The 16,138-nt window shown below is 57.0% G+C and overlaps 1 protein-coding gene across 1 annotated transcript; it reads right to left on the minus strand.

The window, feature by feature from the left end:
- Positions 1–607: 607 nt before the first annotated feature.
- On the minus strand, positions 608–14,413 carry LOC111154542 (IQ motif containing with AAA domain 1 like). Its single transcript, XM_022514207.1, has 19 exons — positions 14,364–14,413; positions 13,423–13,750; positions 12,334–12,453; positions 11,827–12,012; positions 9,335–9,406; positions 7,956–8,164; positions 6,992–7,076; positions 6,445–6,573; positions 6,263–6,338; positions 5,721–5,827; positions 4,884–4,967; positions 4,731–4,789; positions 3,905–3,987; positions 3,642–3,749; positions 2,826–3,025; positions 2,301–2,387; positions 1,851–2,028; positions 1,244–1,482; positions 608–712 (listed from the first exon to the last, which is right to left on the minus strand). The coding sequence occupies exons 1-19, from the start codon at positions 14,372–14,374 to the stop codon at positions 608–610; spliced, it is 2,466 nt and encodes an 821-aa protein (XP_022369915.1). The 5' UTR covers positions 14,375–14,413.
- Positions 14,414–16,138: the final 1,725 nt, after the last annotated feature.

Genomic DNA, 16,138 nt, shown 5'->3' on the forward strand with positions numbered 1-16,138 from the left:
CCTGCCACTGCCTAAGAGTCCTAACCCTGACACAGTCCTGTAAGGATAATCAAACCCTAGAGTACCAGGGACCTTGGTCCAATCTCTCTTCGCTTTACAAGGAAACTGAGGCCCAGACACAGGAAAGGTCTGTGTGAGATCACACAGGGAGTTAGTGCCGAGGTGCGGTTAACACCAGCGTCTGCTGACTTCCACACTTGCTTTTTTTCTTTTTCCAGACTTACCGTAGACCTTCCTTCTCCCCTCGCTTTTTCCTTCTCTTTCTTTTCCTATTTTTTTTTTCTTTCTTAAAAACCCCAAGGAGGAAGAGAGCTGGGGAGCCAGGACAGGAACGGACAGGAGATGAAGACACCGGTGGGGTCAGAGGACAGGGCTCTGGGGGCCGAGGGTACAGGCTGTGAGTGGGTGAGGACGGAGGGCCAGCAGGGATGGGGCAGGAGGGGGAGTCTGGGCACAGGCAGGGGGCACAGAACAGGTGTGAGAAGCACAGAGATGGACAAAGAGAGCTGCTCCTGAGCTGCGTGGACGTTTATGCCTCTGCCCCAGGCCCTTCACCTGTGGGGCGTGCCCCAGTCCCCTGCCAAGCTCGAGCACCCTGCCTCAACCATCACTTCCTTTTCTTCTTCTCCTTCACCAGCTTGGCTTCCCCAGCGTCCTGGTCCTTGATGAGTTTTACCCTCCTCTTGCCCAGTGGAGTCTTGAAGTACCAGTCCTGATGGGAGGAGGAGGGGGAGAGGGGAGGGCATTGGATCCACCCCCCCACCCCCCACCCTGCTTCTGTTTCCCGAACTTGTCCTCCCCTTTCCACGGCAGCTGGTTCTCCTCTCTTCCCCAGCTCAGGTGTCCTGCTAGGGTCCCGGTTTCCCTTGCTCTCCACCAAATACTTAGGCCATGGGGTCAGCCACTGTCAGGGGGCAAGTCCTCTCTCTGTGGCCATCCTGCCCCCATGGGGCACTGGTGGGTGGTGACTCAGGAGGGGAATGTGGGTGTCCGCTGGTACCAGGACCAACCACAGCTCTTAAAACCCAGGTAGCACTTTTAGGCTCCAGCCCTTGAGGACCCCAGGTAAGCTGGTCCCGCCACACGTCCTTCTCCTGGATTTCTCGTCCCCTTCCCAGCTGGACTCCACGGGGGAATAGAGGGAGGTGTCTAAGGGGGCCGTAGAGGGCTGACTCCCTGGTTAGTGCTGACCCGTTACCCTCCTTCCTGACCTCCCTCCTCCCCCCACACCCCCAAGCCTCACCTTCAGGGACTCCTCCTCCTCCCTGTACACTGGCTCCAGCTTGGCCAGGTGCCCTAAGAACTCTGAGGCCACCAGGGGCCGCTTGGACAGCTGCAGGACCCGCCTCTCGGTCAGCACGGAGTGGATGGCTTGGAGAATGTGACCGGGTGTGTAGCCATCGGACACCTTGGCCAGGGCGCTGATGTCTAGGTTCGGGGTCACCTGGACCCCCTGGGCCTCTATCATCTGCCTCCAGAGCACTGCAGGCGGCGGGGGAGGACCCAAGGCAGGGAGAACCTGCAGTGAGCACCTCAGCCCCTATCAGACATGAGGTCCCTGCGTCCGGAGAGCGGCTCTGTGCTCATCAGTGCCTCCTCTCCCAGGAAGGTGGGAATCATTCTCCCCACGTAACATGAGGAAATGAGACTCAGAGGACTTACGGGACCTGCCATGTCCACAGAGCCAGGCCAGGACCCATGCCGCCAGGCTGCTTGTCTAGTTCCCCTTCCCTGCCATGGGAGGCGCCGTCTCGGAGCGGCAGTGGGGAGGGGGAGAAGCGTGAGGAGGCTCGGGCAGGGCCAGTCCCTGGATCCCCGGTCTGGCCTGTCCTCACATTGCAGGGTCTCACCGAAGCGAGAAGCGTAATCGGGCCGTGGCATGAAGAGGATCCGTTCGTAGGTCCGGCACAGCCCCTTCATCTCCGCCAGCTGCGGCTGGTCACTCGTCCCTATCAGCATCACGCGGTCTCCTGGGCTCAGCAGTCGCAAGGCCTTGGTGAGATCCTTCTTTATTCGCTTTGGGTCCATCTGCTCTGGGGCAGGGTGGGGGCGGGAACATGGTGACTTGTATGGGCTTCTGCATTCTCTCGGAGCGCGTGTCCACACCCAGCCTCCAGTGGACCCCGGGAGGGATCCAGGGAGGTGGCCAGGAGGCCCCCGTCCTGCTTCCAGGATAAGGCCAAGGCAGCAGGAGAACAGGGAATTTGTCCAAGGCCCCACGGCGGGTGAGGTTTGGAGTTGACTTGAGCAAGCCCACGCCAGCCTTGCCCCTGGCTCCGGCTGCTACCCAGGTCCCGCACCTCCTTCTCTTCTTTTGGGACCCTCTTATAGAAATTCTTCTCGGCATTCCCAATCCAGATCACAGAGGGCTGTAAGAGCCGAGCCACCTGCACAGGTCAGAGAATAAAAACCGGACATTGGATGTCCCTGGGCAAGGGTCACCTCCCCCGTCTGGTCCAAGAGCTGACCTTGGAGCTCCGGTCCCCACTTCCCAGGCAGCGTCCACCCCACCTCTCAGCCTGCTGCCATCCACCACACCTCCCTGGGAACAGAGTCGCCCCCCCCCCGCCACATGGGGACCCTGCATATTAAACCTCAGAAAACCTATCATGAAAGAAACTGCTCTGCTCCCCACTTCCCGCCATGCTCCCCCATCCACAAGGTTTCCGAAATCCACAAGGTCCTCCCAATGGCTGGTAAGGAGACCTCAGCAGCTCCTGACATCACACCAAATAGGCAGATGAGGGATCTCCTAAGTGTAAAGCGCACCCTGCCCTGTGGGCACAGCCCGAGAACTAGAGGTGCCGAAGTCAGGGGACCCAGACCTTAAAGACGATATGCACGATCATCTGTGTCCCCGTCTTGCCAGGATATTTGCCCTGCAGGTTGCTGGGGGACAGGTCAAAGAGGTTGGCGCCCGTTTCTGTGCACACGGCCTTGACCAGCATCTTCTTCCCCATTCCAGAGGGGCCCACCAGGAGGATGGAGCGGATGAAGGGGGCCATGGAGTGTATATCTGGGGAGCCTGAGAGAGGAAACAGGGGCCAGAGGCAGGCAGTAGGACAGTAGGGGGCCTGGGGTGGAAGCCACAGTGTAAGGTGAGGCTGAAGGCCCAAGGCAGGGTGGGAGGAAGTTTGGATCCTAGGTGCCTGCCGACCCCCAGTGTGGGGGGGCCCCATTCCCAGGCAGGCAGGCAGGCAGAGAGAGGCAGCCCAGAGGGCTTCCGGGGACTTCCCAGGTACAATTATGAAGAGTTCTCTGCAGGGTCAAGAGGGAGCCTTCTAGCCCCTTCCAATGCCCTTTCTGTTTTCTGTACCATCTCTTTCTACTTCTGGATCATGAAGGGATGGAATTAAAGAGCCTAGGAACAACCACTTCAGAAAGATCCTGGTCTTCTGGGAAGGGGACAGACTATGGGATATCACTTGGGGTTGGGAAAGGGGCCAGAAAAGTGGATTCCTTGGTAGGCCAAGAGTCCACATGATTTCTGGGGTGGCCCAATCTGGGTGTGACCTCCGGCAGGTCCTGGGGAAGACAGGAGGAGTCCAGCAGGGGCCCATGGCACGGGGGACATGCCCACCTCAACCACCCTGACAGGCACCTGCCAGTGTTGGTTCTCCCTGCTCCCCGGGGCATCTCACCAAGGCGAAGGACCCCGTACAAGGCCACATTCTGTCTTATGTCAAACAGGGAAGGTGTAGGCAACTTGTTCGCCAGGTTCAGAATGGATCCAAGATAGAGGTAGTCACCTGGGGGCATAAGTGAGTGGCATCCACTGGGGCAGGGCCAAAAGAGAGCCCCTTGAGGAGAAGGCTCACAGCAGAGGGTGGTAGCTAGCCACGGGAGGGCTGTGGCCAGGGCACCACTCCTCAGCCTGGGAGCAGGTGCTGGACAGGGGTCTCACCAATGTAATCTTTCAAGGCCACTGTCTCGCACTTTCTTAGAAAGCCGGAGACAACGAGCTCTTCAAACAGAGAGTCCACGGACCTGCAGAGGACAGCGCAGAGGGGTCCCCAAGGACGAAGGGAAGTGGAGATGGAGATGAGTGACAGGCTTGAGGACAAAAATACCCAGAGTGCCACTGGACAGCCAGCATCGGAAGCCACAGTGCCAACCCGCTGGCCCAGAAGGCCGTCTGCCCACGGTGGGGGGGGGGGGGCTCTGTGGGTTGAGCGGGGTGTGAGGACACGCACCCTCTGCAACCCTCCTTTCATTGGTCTGCTCAGGTCCCCACATTCCGCCATCAGAAATCCAGTCATTTGGCCAACATATGACCGTCTTTCTAGAAATCACACTTGACGTCTAGGCTCCTGGAAGCAGCTGACGTCAGTGTGCTCGAGACTCACTTCACCAAAGAAGTGAGTAGCCGGGGACCCCTGGTAAGCTCCCCAAGGGCCCAGAGAGGCGTCGGGGGGAGATGGCTTTGGTAGGGACAGAGCTGATTAAGGCAAAAGGCTGGAGCAGGGAACAGGAGGGAGGGAGCCATGAGGACAAGCCTCCACTCGCATCCACCTGCCCACCATCATTTTCTAAGCACTTCTCGTGCTTCTGTTTCATCACCAGCCATCGCGTGGGCTTGGCAGGGCGGGCGCTTGGTTAACGAGGACGGGGAGTCAGAGAGGTTCAATGACTCTCTCTGGGTCACACAGAACAGAACCAGGACCGGAACTCAGATCGGTTCTGGGCCCAGGTTTGCTCCACCTCCCACAATAAGGTAAAGGGTCTGCTACCTGTCTGGGGTCAGATCTTTTTCCTTCTTCTTCTTCCCGGCTTTCTTCCCAGTCTTTTTCTGGTTGGAAACAAGCACACGGGCCGTCGTCCTCCGGTCCTTGCCTCCCCCGCTGTGTGCGCATCCGTGTCCCGGCCTTCACCCCTCATCTTGCCTTCACACGCTTCAAGGGTCTCCCCTCCTCCCTGTCCACAACCAGGCGCAGGTTCTTCAGCTCTTGGCGCATCAGCTCATCCACCTGGAGGGACAGCGGGGAGTGCGGTGCGACAGCCACAGGGGCTGGGGAAGACAGCGGGGAGGGGTGAGGACTGGGACGGGGCTGGACAGGAGAGCAGCTTCAGAGAAGAGTGAGACTAGCCCGGGGGAGGCAGCAGGGGTGTCCACCGACAACCTTCCTACACACTCTTCCAGGACCTGCAGGTTTGGCCTTTCTCCCCCTGCCCTGTCCCTGCACCAGTCCACTCCCAATACTAATCCATACCCTGGTCATGCAGGAGCCTTGCCCTCACCTGGTACCAATGTGGGGAGAAGCTCCCAGATAGAGTCAATGGCTTTCAGCTCAAGCCCCAGTCCCACCCTTTAAAGTCTGTGCCACGTGAGCAGCTGCCGGACTTAATCAGCCTGTTGTCTCACATGGGGACAATCATGGCGCCCACCTCAGGGGGTGGAAAGGCCATATTGGAAAGGTCACATGATCTAATGTTTCCTAGGTACGCCCTGCAGCCACATGGCAGGAGCTCTTGAAGGGTTGATGGGCACGATGGTGGGTGTGACCCCAGCCCAGAGCCTCTCTGCACCCCAGAGAGAGAGGGACCAGAGAGACGCAGAAGAGGAAGGGGACCGAGATGGATGGAGGTGGAGTTAGAATGACACAGAAGGTGGTGTGTAGAGGTTGCTACAGAAGAGGGGCAGGGCAGGGGGCTTGAGGGGAAGAGCCCGAAGTAGGGGAGGCGGGGAGGGCCGCAGGGAGGCCCTGAGCCAGCTCACACACCTGTATCCGGATCTCCTGCTCTACTTCCTTTCTCTTCTCCACCTGGAGTGTCTCGGGGTCAAAACTCTGTTTCGGGTATATATTCTCATACCGGTTCTTCCACACATCTAACCAGGGACAGACGGACAGAGAATGAAGTTCAGAGTCCCAGGGCACCCAGACACTCACAGAAACCTGGCAGGGGAACCTGACCCAGGCTGGTCCACGTGTCTCTTGCTCCGTCTCTGCACATGTCTGTCTGTCTCATACACATGCCTACATGGACCAGGAACCTGACCCAGGCTGGTCCCTTCATCCTCACAGGGCTGTCCAGCATTGCTTCTACCTAGATCATGGAGGCCTGACCCCAAGGCCAAAGGCAAAACTCCCCCCACCCAGGGAATCGCATCGCACTCCACACTTGTGTCCTCCTTTGGCATTCTCCTCTCGACCTCCACATCTGCACACCCACACTACCCCTCATGGTCCACAGAGCATGTGTTCACTTTCCCCAAGGCCCTCACAGGGCCTGGACACTCTTCCCCAGCCCGCTCCCGCCTTACTTATGTACTCCTCATGTCCGGCATTGATGAAAGGTATGAACTTGGATGGCCACACTTTCAGCATCATGTCTGCCTCCTAGAACAGAAACATCCTTTGATCTCAACCCCTCATGGTCCCTGCCCCTTCCTCCCCTCAGACCAGCCTCCCACCGGGAATCTCCTCAGACCGAGAGGAACTTTACCCCCTTCCTGGTCTTGTCTTTCTTCCCTTTCTTCTGCTTCCTTTCTTTTTTCTCCTTTTCTTTTTCCTTATTTTTCTCTTGGTCCTTTCTTTTGCTCTCCTGGATCTCTGCCTCCAGTTCCATTTTTACCTGTGACCAACGATGGAAGATATTTCAGAGAAGACCAGCGGGATTCTACAGGAGCAAAAGAACCCAGGCCTGAGATGGGGGTTGACTGGGGTTACTCATGGGGTCCAGGGGTCCAGGAGTCCATAGCTGAAAGTTCAGAGACCTCACTGGTGTCCAGGAAGAAAGAGGTGTTCTGATCAGAACGGCTTCTCTTTCTTGACCCATAGAGATTTGAAGTCACAAAGAATCTCACCAGACATGCTTTCTCTCCATGCCCAAAGATGTCTTCTCCAAACACAGGCACTCCCTCCCCACCCCCCTGCTGTCTTGCTAGCTACACATATTTCCTCCAGCCCCATTTACAGTTTACACTCAGTATTGTTTGTAACCTCAGACCCCATCTACCACAGAAAGTCTCCTGTCTCCACCTATAGGGTACCTGTTCTGGAGTCTTGTCTGCAAAGATCAGGTAGGATCCACCTACAGATTCATCTGGATAATCAGGGAATCGACCAGTAAGGGCACTAAGTAAACATAAAATGGTCAGAGAGATACACAGGTGAGTGGATGGACAGATGGATGGGTGGATGGGTGGTTGGGTGGGTGGATGGATGGATGGATGGGCGAGTGGGTGGGTGGGTGGATGGGTAGATGGGTGAGGGGGTGGTTGGGTGGATGGGTGGATGGGTGGGTGGGTGGATGGATGGACAGATGGATGGGTGGATGGGTGGTTGGGTGGGTGGGTGGGTGGATGGGTGGGTGGGTGGATGGATTGTGGGTGGGTGGGTGGGAGGGTGAGTGGGTGGATAGGTGGGTGGGTGGATAGATGGATGGGTGGATGGGTGGGTGGGTGGATGGGTGGGTGGATAGGTGGGTGGATAGGTGGGTAGGTGGATTGATGGATGGGTGGATGGGTGGATGGGTGGGTGGGTGGATGGGTGGAAGGGTGAGTGGGTGGATAGGTGGGTGGGTGAATGGATGGATGGGTGGGTGGATGGCTGGGAGGGTGGGTGGGTGGGTGGATAGGTGGGTAGAAGAGTGGATGAATGGATAGATAGTTAAACAGAGGGAAGGATGAAGAAAGAACAAGGACTACGCGAATGGAGGATGAGAGGGAAGGAGCAGAGAGTTACAGAACAAAAAGGAGCAACCCCTCAGGAGGCACCCACGGATGCTTTCCCCTTCGAGATTTGGCATTTTCTTTTCCATCCAAGGAAATGAGAAGTCATGTGCAGAGATGGTCCTGTGGTTGGGGGCTCCAGGTTTCAATCAGGGTGTGAGCAGTGAGGGAAGGGGGATGGGAGTGGATGGAGAAAAGGGCCCAGTCCGGACTAGAGAACAGAACAGATGTGGGGACATGGTGGTGAGGAGGGAAAGAGGCGTTGAAGGCTGGGGACACTGACTGGCATTCGATAAACCACTGTCGGATTTGCTCCTTCAACTTCTCCTTCATGTCAGGCCCCTCTGTCTCTTTGATAGAATCATGGGTCTTCTCTATCGCCAACTGGAACTCTTCCTCCTTCTCTGTCTGGCGGACCCTCCGGATATCCTCCCTGAGGCTGGCTTGATACATGACGCCCGCATTCTCCACCTGGTTCGGTGGCAAGGGGAGCTGGCAAAGAGGAGAAGAGGCCCAGGGCATCAGGAATAGGAGCGGGGAGGACCCAGCCCCCGGCCTCAGGCACACACACCTGCCCCTGGCTTCCCCAGCACACCCGCACACGTGAGGCCCCGCACACACGCGCACACGGAACAACGGGCATGCCTGCATCAGGAGAAATTGTGTTTGGAGCTCAAACTCGCCTGTGTAAATTACTCTGGTAATGAGTTTGCTAGATACATCTGGGCTGGCCCCCCCTGCCCGTTCCCCGCAGCACACCCTCCCCTGTGAGCCTCCGGCCCCAGCCCCCACCCACACCCCCGCCCCAGCGGCCCGTGTTGGCAGCCGCTCTCACAGCCACTTTCCCGCCTCATTGGCTCCCAAATGTATTTTAAATATCACTCTGCGCAGAGACAATTACTGAAAACGCTGAGCTCACACTGTCAATGGGCCCGGGCGGCCAGGCTCATTCCTCACCCACCGCCATGCCATGCCGCCCCCCACCTACCCCCGAGGCCCGACCCTGGCCTCTCTTTGCCTGTCTTGCCTCCTGGGGGTCCAGCTCTCCAACCCCCAAGCCTGACCTCCCCTACGTGCACGCTCGTGCTCATGGACCCCGGTGACACTCAGCTAGACTCCCTGCAGTGCGGAAGAGAAGCCAGTCTGGGCCCCTGAGAGCAAGTGGGGAGACTGCGGCTTGAAACGCTCCGCTGTGAAAGGGATACGTATGCCCTCCATCCCACCCTGGCCCCTGTGGTTCTCCCAGAGGCTGTAAAAGCCCTGGTGGGGGAGGGGGGTGGTCCCACTAGCCTTGGGGCTCCTCCCTGTGCTGGGCACACCCACTCAGCCTCTCCTTCCAGCCAGGGGCATGAACATGAGGTCCAGAATTCTCTGTGCTTTGACCCCTCATCCCGCCCCATGTGTGAGATCCTTCCAAGGGTTTTAGAGAGGGAGGGGTACAAAAGGATGGGGCTTGGTGCCGGGTTTCTGGTCCTTCCCATTCTTTCCCAAACCCTGAACCCCAGACCTGCACCCCTCCACTCTTGCTAAACACAGTCCTGAGTGGTGGGAGGCGTGGGCAGTGTGGAGCTGTATGGGGGCACAGAGGGACAAAGAAGAGTAGAGGAGACCCCATGCTCTAGCTCACCCTGAGCCCTTGCCTGAGGTGAGGCAGGGGCTTACCATGCCGAGGAACTCCATCTCCATTCGCCGGTCCTGCTGAGTACGTCTCCTCTGCCGGTAACCTTTCCACACCTGGGGGACACGTGGGCCCAGACACGCCCCACACTGCATTTTTGTAGGGATGCGACTCATGCGATCAGCCCCAGGGAGAAGCACCAGCCCCTCACAAGGAAAGGTCTGGCTAGGGGAGCTTAGGAGCAGGAGGTGGGGGAGGAGAGGACACCTTCCGGGGCAGCTCGTGGACGAGTGACACTCTGAGCGGGAGCAGCCCAGGACAGCATGGGGCCAGTAGGCACACATGCGGTCCAGCTCCAAGGCTTTGCTCCCTCAGGGGCCCCTGGTATTCCCTCCTTCTCATCCCCACCCTCCAATCTGCTTTATCTTTTGAGGCCAAGTTCAAATACCACCTTCTCCCAGAAGCACCTCCACTCTCACAACTCAGAGTTCCTACAGTATTTGGAATACACACTTGACCTCCCCTCCCCCAGCATATAGTCACGTAGACACCAGTGCTGTAAGGACTATGGAGCTCCTCTAATGAATTCCTATAGTTTTGACACAAGGAAACTGAGGCAGGAGAGAGGACGTGGCCTCTCCTGGGTCTATGAGCCCATTCGGGCAGAGCTGAGACAGGGCCAGGGTTCCTGACTCCTCTCCCAGTGCTCTTCTCCCAGGCCTCAGGCTGCTCTCAGCCCTGTGGACAACCTGCTGCCAAGGGGGTGGGGACAGGGCACTGGGCAGGGGGAGGCAGCACCCTGGCCTGGCCAGGTGGGTTCTGTTTCATAACAGAGCCTCAGAGAGCAGCTTCTGTCTGCACTATTTCCACATTCTCCTTGTCTGGTAACAAGGACAAAATGACTTGCTTTGGCTTTCATGGGAGAAGCGGGGCTCTCTTTGGGGCAGACCTTCTTCCTCGAAGGGCTCGCTTTAGTGAACCCCGGGGAACAGGGCCTTCTCATCCCTGGGCCAGCCCAACATTAGCAAGTCAGCCAGAGGCAGGGCACTCAGATGCACGTGCTCTGTACACTGATTAAAAACCTAAAAATCCGGGACGCCTGGGTGGCTCAGTGGTTAAAGCCTCTGCCTTCGGCTCAAGTCATAATCTCAGGGTCCTGGGATCGAGTCCCGCATCGGGCTCTCTGCTCAGCAGGGAGCCTGCCTCCTCCTGTCTCTCTCTGCCTGCCTCTCTGCCTACTTGTGATCTGTCAAATAAATAAAAAATAAAAAAAAAAAATCTTAAAAAAAAAAAAACCTAAAAATCCACAGGTGCCTGCGCGGCTCAGTTGGTGAAGCGTCTGCATTCGGCTCAGATCATGATCCCAGTGTCCTGGGATCGAGGCCCCTGTTGGGCTCCCTGCTCAGTGGGGAGCCTCCCTCTCCCTCTGCTGTTCCCCTGCTTGTGCACTTTCTCTCTGTGTCAAATAAATAAATAAAATCTTTTTAAAAAATAAAAAAGCGTATCCCAATTTGAGAGCATATATCCTCTTGAGTTATTATTTGTTAGTTGGTTGGTTGGTTGGTTTGCTTCTGGGCTTTGGTGGAAAGGATTCTAAGTTCCCTCTCTCGGGCCAGTGGACAGTTTCTGAAGCACTGGGGCTTGACAGAGAAGCTGGGAGATGTTCACTGGAGACAGAAAGACCAGCCCCATGTCCACAGTTCTGGGCCTGCTTCTGGAAATAAAGGTGGCAAGGGACGTCCTACAATGGGACAGGGCAGCGGCCTCAGGGGGGTACAACGCTGTAGGAGCGAAGGGTTCCCTTTCTGCACTGGACTTTTCCTAGGGCCTCTCCAGTCTCTTTAAGCTGGTAACCAGTACCAAACAGAGGAGGCCTAGGTCAGCAGGACTCAGTGAGAGAAGGCACGCGCGCGCGCGCATACACACACACACACACACACACACACACACACACACACATACTGGGGTACAGCAAGTGCTGAGAGGTACGGAATGGCCACCCAGAGTAGGAGAGAGGGTGACCACAGGAATGGTAAGAAGGCAGAGACACCTAGGGATGAGGCTGGGTTTTCTGCAGTGGGCGGATGGGCAGCGATTAGGTTATTTCCATGGTAAAGTAAAGGGTGACCCAGATGGCACCGGCCTTGAGGACATCTGGATCACATCAGTTCTCAAACTCTGTTTCATTTGTCACCATTCCTTTTACCTCAGCTGCCAGGAGTCTCGGGATTCATTTTAGTGACTCATCTTTAACAGTCTTCTGAGTTCCTGGAATGATCATCTACTCTGTTCTGCTACCTTATTCTGGATCTTTCTCCTCTAATCTTAATGATCTTTCTGTTTCTGGGGCTTTTATGAGATGTATGTAGCACAAGATAGAAGCTTGTTAACTGCTTAGGTCCTGAGTTAAGGATCTAGTTGTGGGGGCAACAGAATCCAAGCCCCTGCACCTCTGTCCTCAATTGCTAAGCCAGGCTGCCTTCCTGGAAGAGGTGACTCAACCCTGACCTTCCTCCTGGGTGCTGGGGGGGTTTACCTTCTGTATGGTCACAGCTGCTTGGTCCTGATCGAACTTGTGCCAACCGTCCTCTCGAATCTTCCGATCCCGCTCCTCCTCTCTCCGTATCTCTCGCATGAAGGTGGCTCGGAGCCGACCTTGCCTGGCCCGCTCAGCCCTTTGCAGCAGGATTATGGCCTCGGTCCGGTGCATTTCTGGAAAACCCTGGCCACCGTAGGGGCAAAGGAGCAGGAGAAGATGAAAAGGGGGTTATATTTAGGCTAGCAGCTGGGAGACCATCCATCAAAGGACATACTGGGGACATGGTCCTCCCAGAGCATCTCAGTGCCCAAGTCCCGTCCTCTATCTCGGTGTCAGAAGGTTTCAAGGAGCATGAGAGCATCCTTGAAGCAGGCCAGGGATTACCCAAGGAGCACTCTGAGGTGGGTATAGGTAGGACAAGTCCTCTCTGTGTCCTGGAAGATGGCATCTCTGTTCTGGGCGGGGTGTATGAGAGGAATCTGGGATGGTGTCTCCCTGACTTACCACCTCAGAGGTCACTGGCTTCATTCTGGACAGGATCTCTGCCAGCATCAGCTCTCGCTCCTTCAGAACGGTGGACTGCTCCAACAGAAAGTATTTGGGGATTGGAACCTCCAGGTCTGCCTTTGGGGCAACACAGGGGAAGAAGGGTCAGGACTCAAAATCCAGGCCATCTGGCTGATACTACCATCTTCTGCTTACAGAGCTTGGTGATGGCTTCCTTCATCCTAGAGCCCCAGGACGGGAGATTCATGGGTTATGGGCAGATCCCCTTAAGCTCATCCCTCTATCGCCCTGCCCCACCGTGTAACCAGAGCTGAATTCCGGAGGATCGTGAAATGTAATGGGCAGTGGTTCCAATCCTGACTGCATCAAAATGAACGGGGAAGCTCTTAAAATGCAGACTCCTAGGCCCTCCCCAGACTAGCACATCTGAGTGGCAGGGCCTGGAGAATCTGTTTTATCAGTTTGTTTTTTCAAGTCGGCCGCTGAGTTTCTTGAAGCAGCGGGTTCTGGAAACTTTGAGACTGCTTCCGATGAGGAGCAGCGAACCAAGCCCTCGGGCGACTGGCGGCGAGTGCATTCACATCACCCCAGGGGCTTGTTAAAATGCAGAAGCAGATTAGCCCCGTTTGGTCCGAGATTCTGCATTTCTGATAAAGTTCTGGGTACTGCTGATGGGGCGGGTCCAGGAAGCAGACTTGGAGAAGCAAGCCTGGCGGGGGGCGGGGGGGGTCTTCAATCCCTGCCGTTGGTGGGCATTCCCAGCCCTGCGGAGCTTCCAGCCTGACTCTCTCGCCGTCCCGCAACTGCTGGCTTGCACCCCGTCTTCCAGAAACCCTTCTCCCGATCAAACCCCATCCCCTGATCTGCGCCGTCCCCCCTTCCCTTGCAGGGGTCCCAACACCAGGGTTGTCCTTGGGGGATCAGGACCAGCTCCAGCCTCTCCGCCACTTCCTGCCCCACGTGGCTCCATGTCCGTGGGAGGTCAAGATCACCGCTACTCCCCACCTCACGCCCCGCTCCGCCCCCCCCACCCCCCCCACCCCCGGCTCCGCTGGAGTGGGCGTGGCTCCGCCGCCGGCCCCGCACCGGGGTGAGCTTGAGGTCCTGCAGCACGCGGTCTAGACAGTGGTATTCGCTGAGGTCGGCGCGCACCAGGTCGTCCTTGAGCTCCAGCACGCGGCCCGCCACGCTGTCCAGCAAGCGCCGCAGCAGCCGCCGCTTCTGCGGCTGCACCATCTGGTCGTAGAGGGTGTCGAACCGGCGCATCAGCCCCAGGTAGCACAGGTAGACGGACGAGAGCCTGTACTGGAACGACTGCCGCTCCCTGGGCGACACAGGTTCCAGCAGGGGCTGCTCCTGGTCCAACAGCTCTTGAAGGGTCACGTGGGAGGAGTCCCAGAGGCGTTGGTAAGCTCTGGAGAGGAGGGGAGAGAGGGCTGCAGGTCTGGGGTGATCTGGGCCTCAGAGGAGTGGGGACAGTGGGGGGGGGGCTCTGCTGAGCCTTTTGAAGAGTGTGAAGTCGGGGTTCCAGAGGTGTGCAGTTAAGGTTACTCATGGTGTCGAGGAGTCCTGAGGGGGAATGAAGTGGTAGTGAGGAGACATGCCCAGGCTTCGAGCAGGTGGGAGACTGGGATCGCTGGGAGGAGGGATCCACTGATGGATTAGCTGGGAGGGTGAAGGCTAGGCATGGCCCTCAGCAGCTCCCTGTAAGGAAGAAGCCTCTTGTGGAGTCCACAGTCGGCCCCTCCAGGGAGAGGGTGCAGCCCTGGGATGCTGCAGGGGTGTAGAATGGTGAGTGGGAAGTGGGGGGTGAGGGATGAGGGTAGAGCAGGGTCCCTTCCTCTGATTCTGGAATAAGTAGTTCCAGGAGAGGAAGAGCTGACCCCAGATGGAGCCGCCGGGTCAGCCGCATGAATGCCCGGGGCCCAGCCAGGGCTGGCCCAGCAAACAAGCCTCTTCTCCCGGGCATCTCTTCTCCCCACCCACCCGCCCCAGCCCTGGGGGCTCCGCTCCTGCCCGTCACTCACCCCTCGGACATGGTGCCCACTTCTCACAGTTCCCTTTGTGAGCTGGTCATACAGTCTGCAGAACCTGCGGCTCGACCTTGACTCCACACCCCGGAAGTCAGAACAGCCCAATTTCGAGAGTTCTGTCCCATTGTCTCGATGTTCTAAGGCCAGGAGTGGGGGGTGAGGGCAGCAGGTACAGGACTGGGGACCCTTATCTCAGAGGATGTTCCGGAAACAAGCCTTGGAAGGCTGGGGCAGAGTGTGGGGTCAGCATTGGCTTCTTTTCGAGTGAGGGTCATATAAAAGAGGAGTTGCTATTTGAAGTCACCCTGGGAGCCATGAGGCTCCGGGTGAAGGTTAGTCCTAAAGGCATCCATTTTTCCAACACACTTCTCAGCTGGAGGAACCCTCTGCTTCTTCCATTCAGAGCCAGCCTCCTTAGCTCTAGCTCAGGACTGTCCTGGGGGCAGATGTGACGTGAGGGGGAAGGGGCGCTGGAGTTGAGGTCAGAAGGCCTGGGTTCAGGCTGCGAAGTCACGACTTCCCTTGAGATGAGCACAAGCACGTGTTTCCCTTGGGTCTGATGGCGCTTCCCACGGTTCACGCGAGCTAGGCCTATGCGAAGAAGGACATTAGAGAGTAGCAGATGGGACTCCGTGGTCTTTGGGGCTCGCTCTGGGCCGTCTGTGGGTTACCCCATCGGGGCAACAGGCTCAGGAGACCATTCTTTGGAAACTACAAAACCTAGCGGCAGCAGCGCCCGGACTCTGGTCAGCTGGGGGTGACTTTTTGATTCAGTGTCAAGTTGGGATGTGTGAATAAGTGAGGCACAGAGCAGAAGAAAGGGAGAGAAAGGGGAGAGCTGCAAGGGGGAGTGAGAGAAGAGGCGTTCCGTGGCTTCCGTGTGCGTACGAGTCACCCGAGATCTTGTCCAAAATGCAGATGCTAATTCCACGATCAGACGTGGGTCTCTGAGTCACACCGCAGCAAGGTATGACATTCAGTGGGAGTGGGGAAGGGCCAGGGCTGGGGGGCCCGGTCTCCCAGGCCCTCCCCTTTCTAGCTGCGTAACTAAATTGTGGGTGATTGGTTCTCCTCTCATGGCATCTCCAGGCTAGGGTTTTCCTGAGAGAAAATATGTGTCAAGGGTGTGGGACGGCATTCAGTGGCCAGCCCCCGTTACAGCCAGCCTGCTCAGTACACGAAGGGGACAAGCTGTGTCTATCCAATGGCAAAGGGAAGAGAAAGGATTTGGGACCCGTTCACTGAGTGCAACCCCCTTCCCCCACTGCCTCACAGCTCATCTCATGTGCCCGTAAGATAGAGCAGAGGCCGAATGAGTGAGAAAAAGCAAGTGTGAACAAATGGAAGGTGAACGATATGCAGCTCCTCTTGGTACTTTCTTGCGATTTTCCAAAAAGAGAGGAGCCTCAAATATTCCTACCAAGTTGTTCTGAAATTAGGGGGAAGAAAACATCAGGGGAAAGTGAACACATCCTATAGATCCCAGCAGCTTACTGAGAACCCCTCCCTTTTGAGTCTGGAAGGATAAGATCTATGTGGTCCCCATGCCCAACACACGACAAAAAGGACAGCTTGCCAGAAAAGGCATCACAAAACCGTGGGCTGAAAGAGTTAACACAGCGGATCGGGGGTTCTAATCCAGATCCCAAGTCCTGCTAAAGTTCACGTTAGAACTTTGCCCCTGTGCTGCCCAGGGGCCACACTCAGCAGTATTTAAAAACTAGAAGTGTTACTCCCTCCTGTCGCCATAAAAAGTGACAACACCCTTG

Source organism: Enhydra lutris, unplaced genomic scaffold (genome assembly GCF_002288905.1).
Source record: "Enhydra lutris kenyoni isolate GAN:26980312 unplaced genomic scaffold, ASM228890v2 scaffoldscaffold37, whole genome shotgun sequence".
Lineage (NCBI taxonomy): Eukaryota > Metazoa > Chordata > Mammalia > Carnivora > Mustelidae > Enhydra > Enhydra lutris.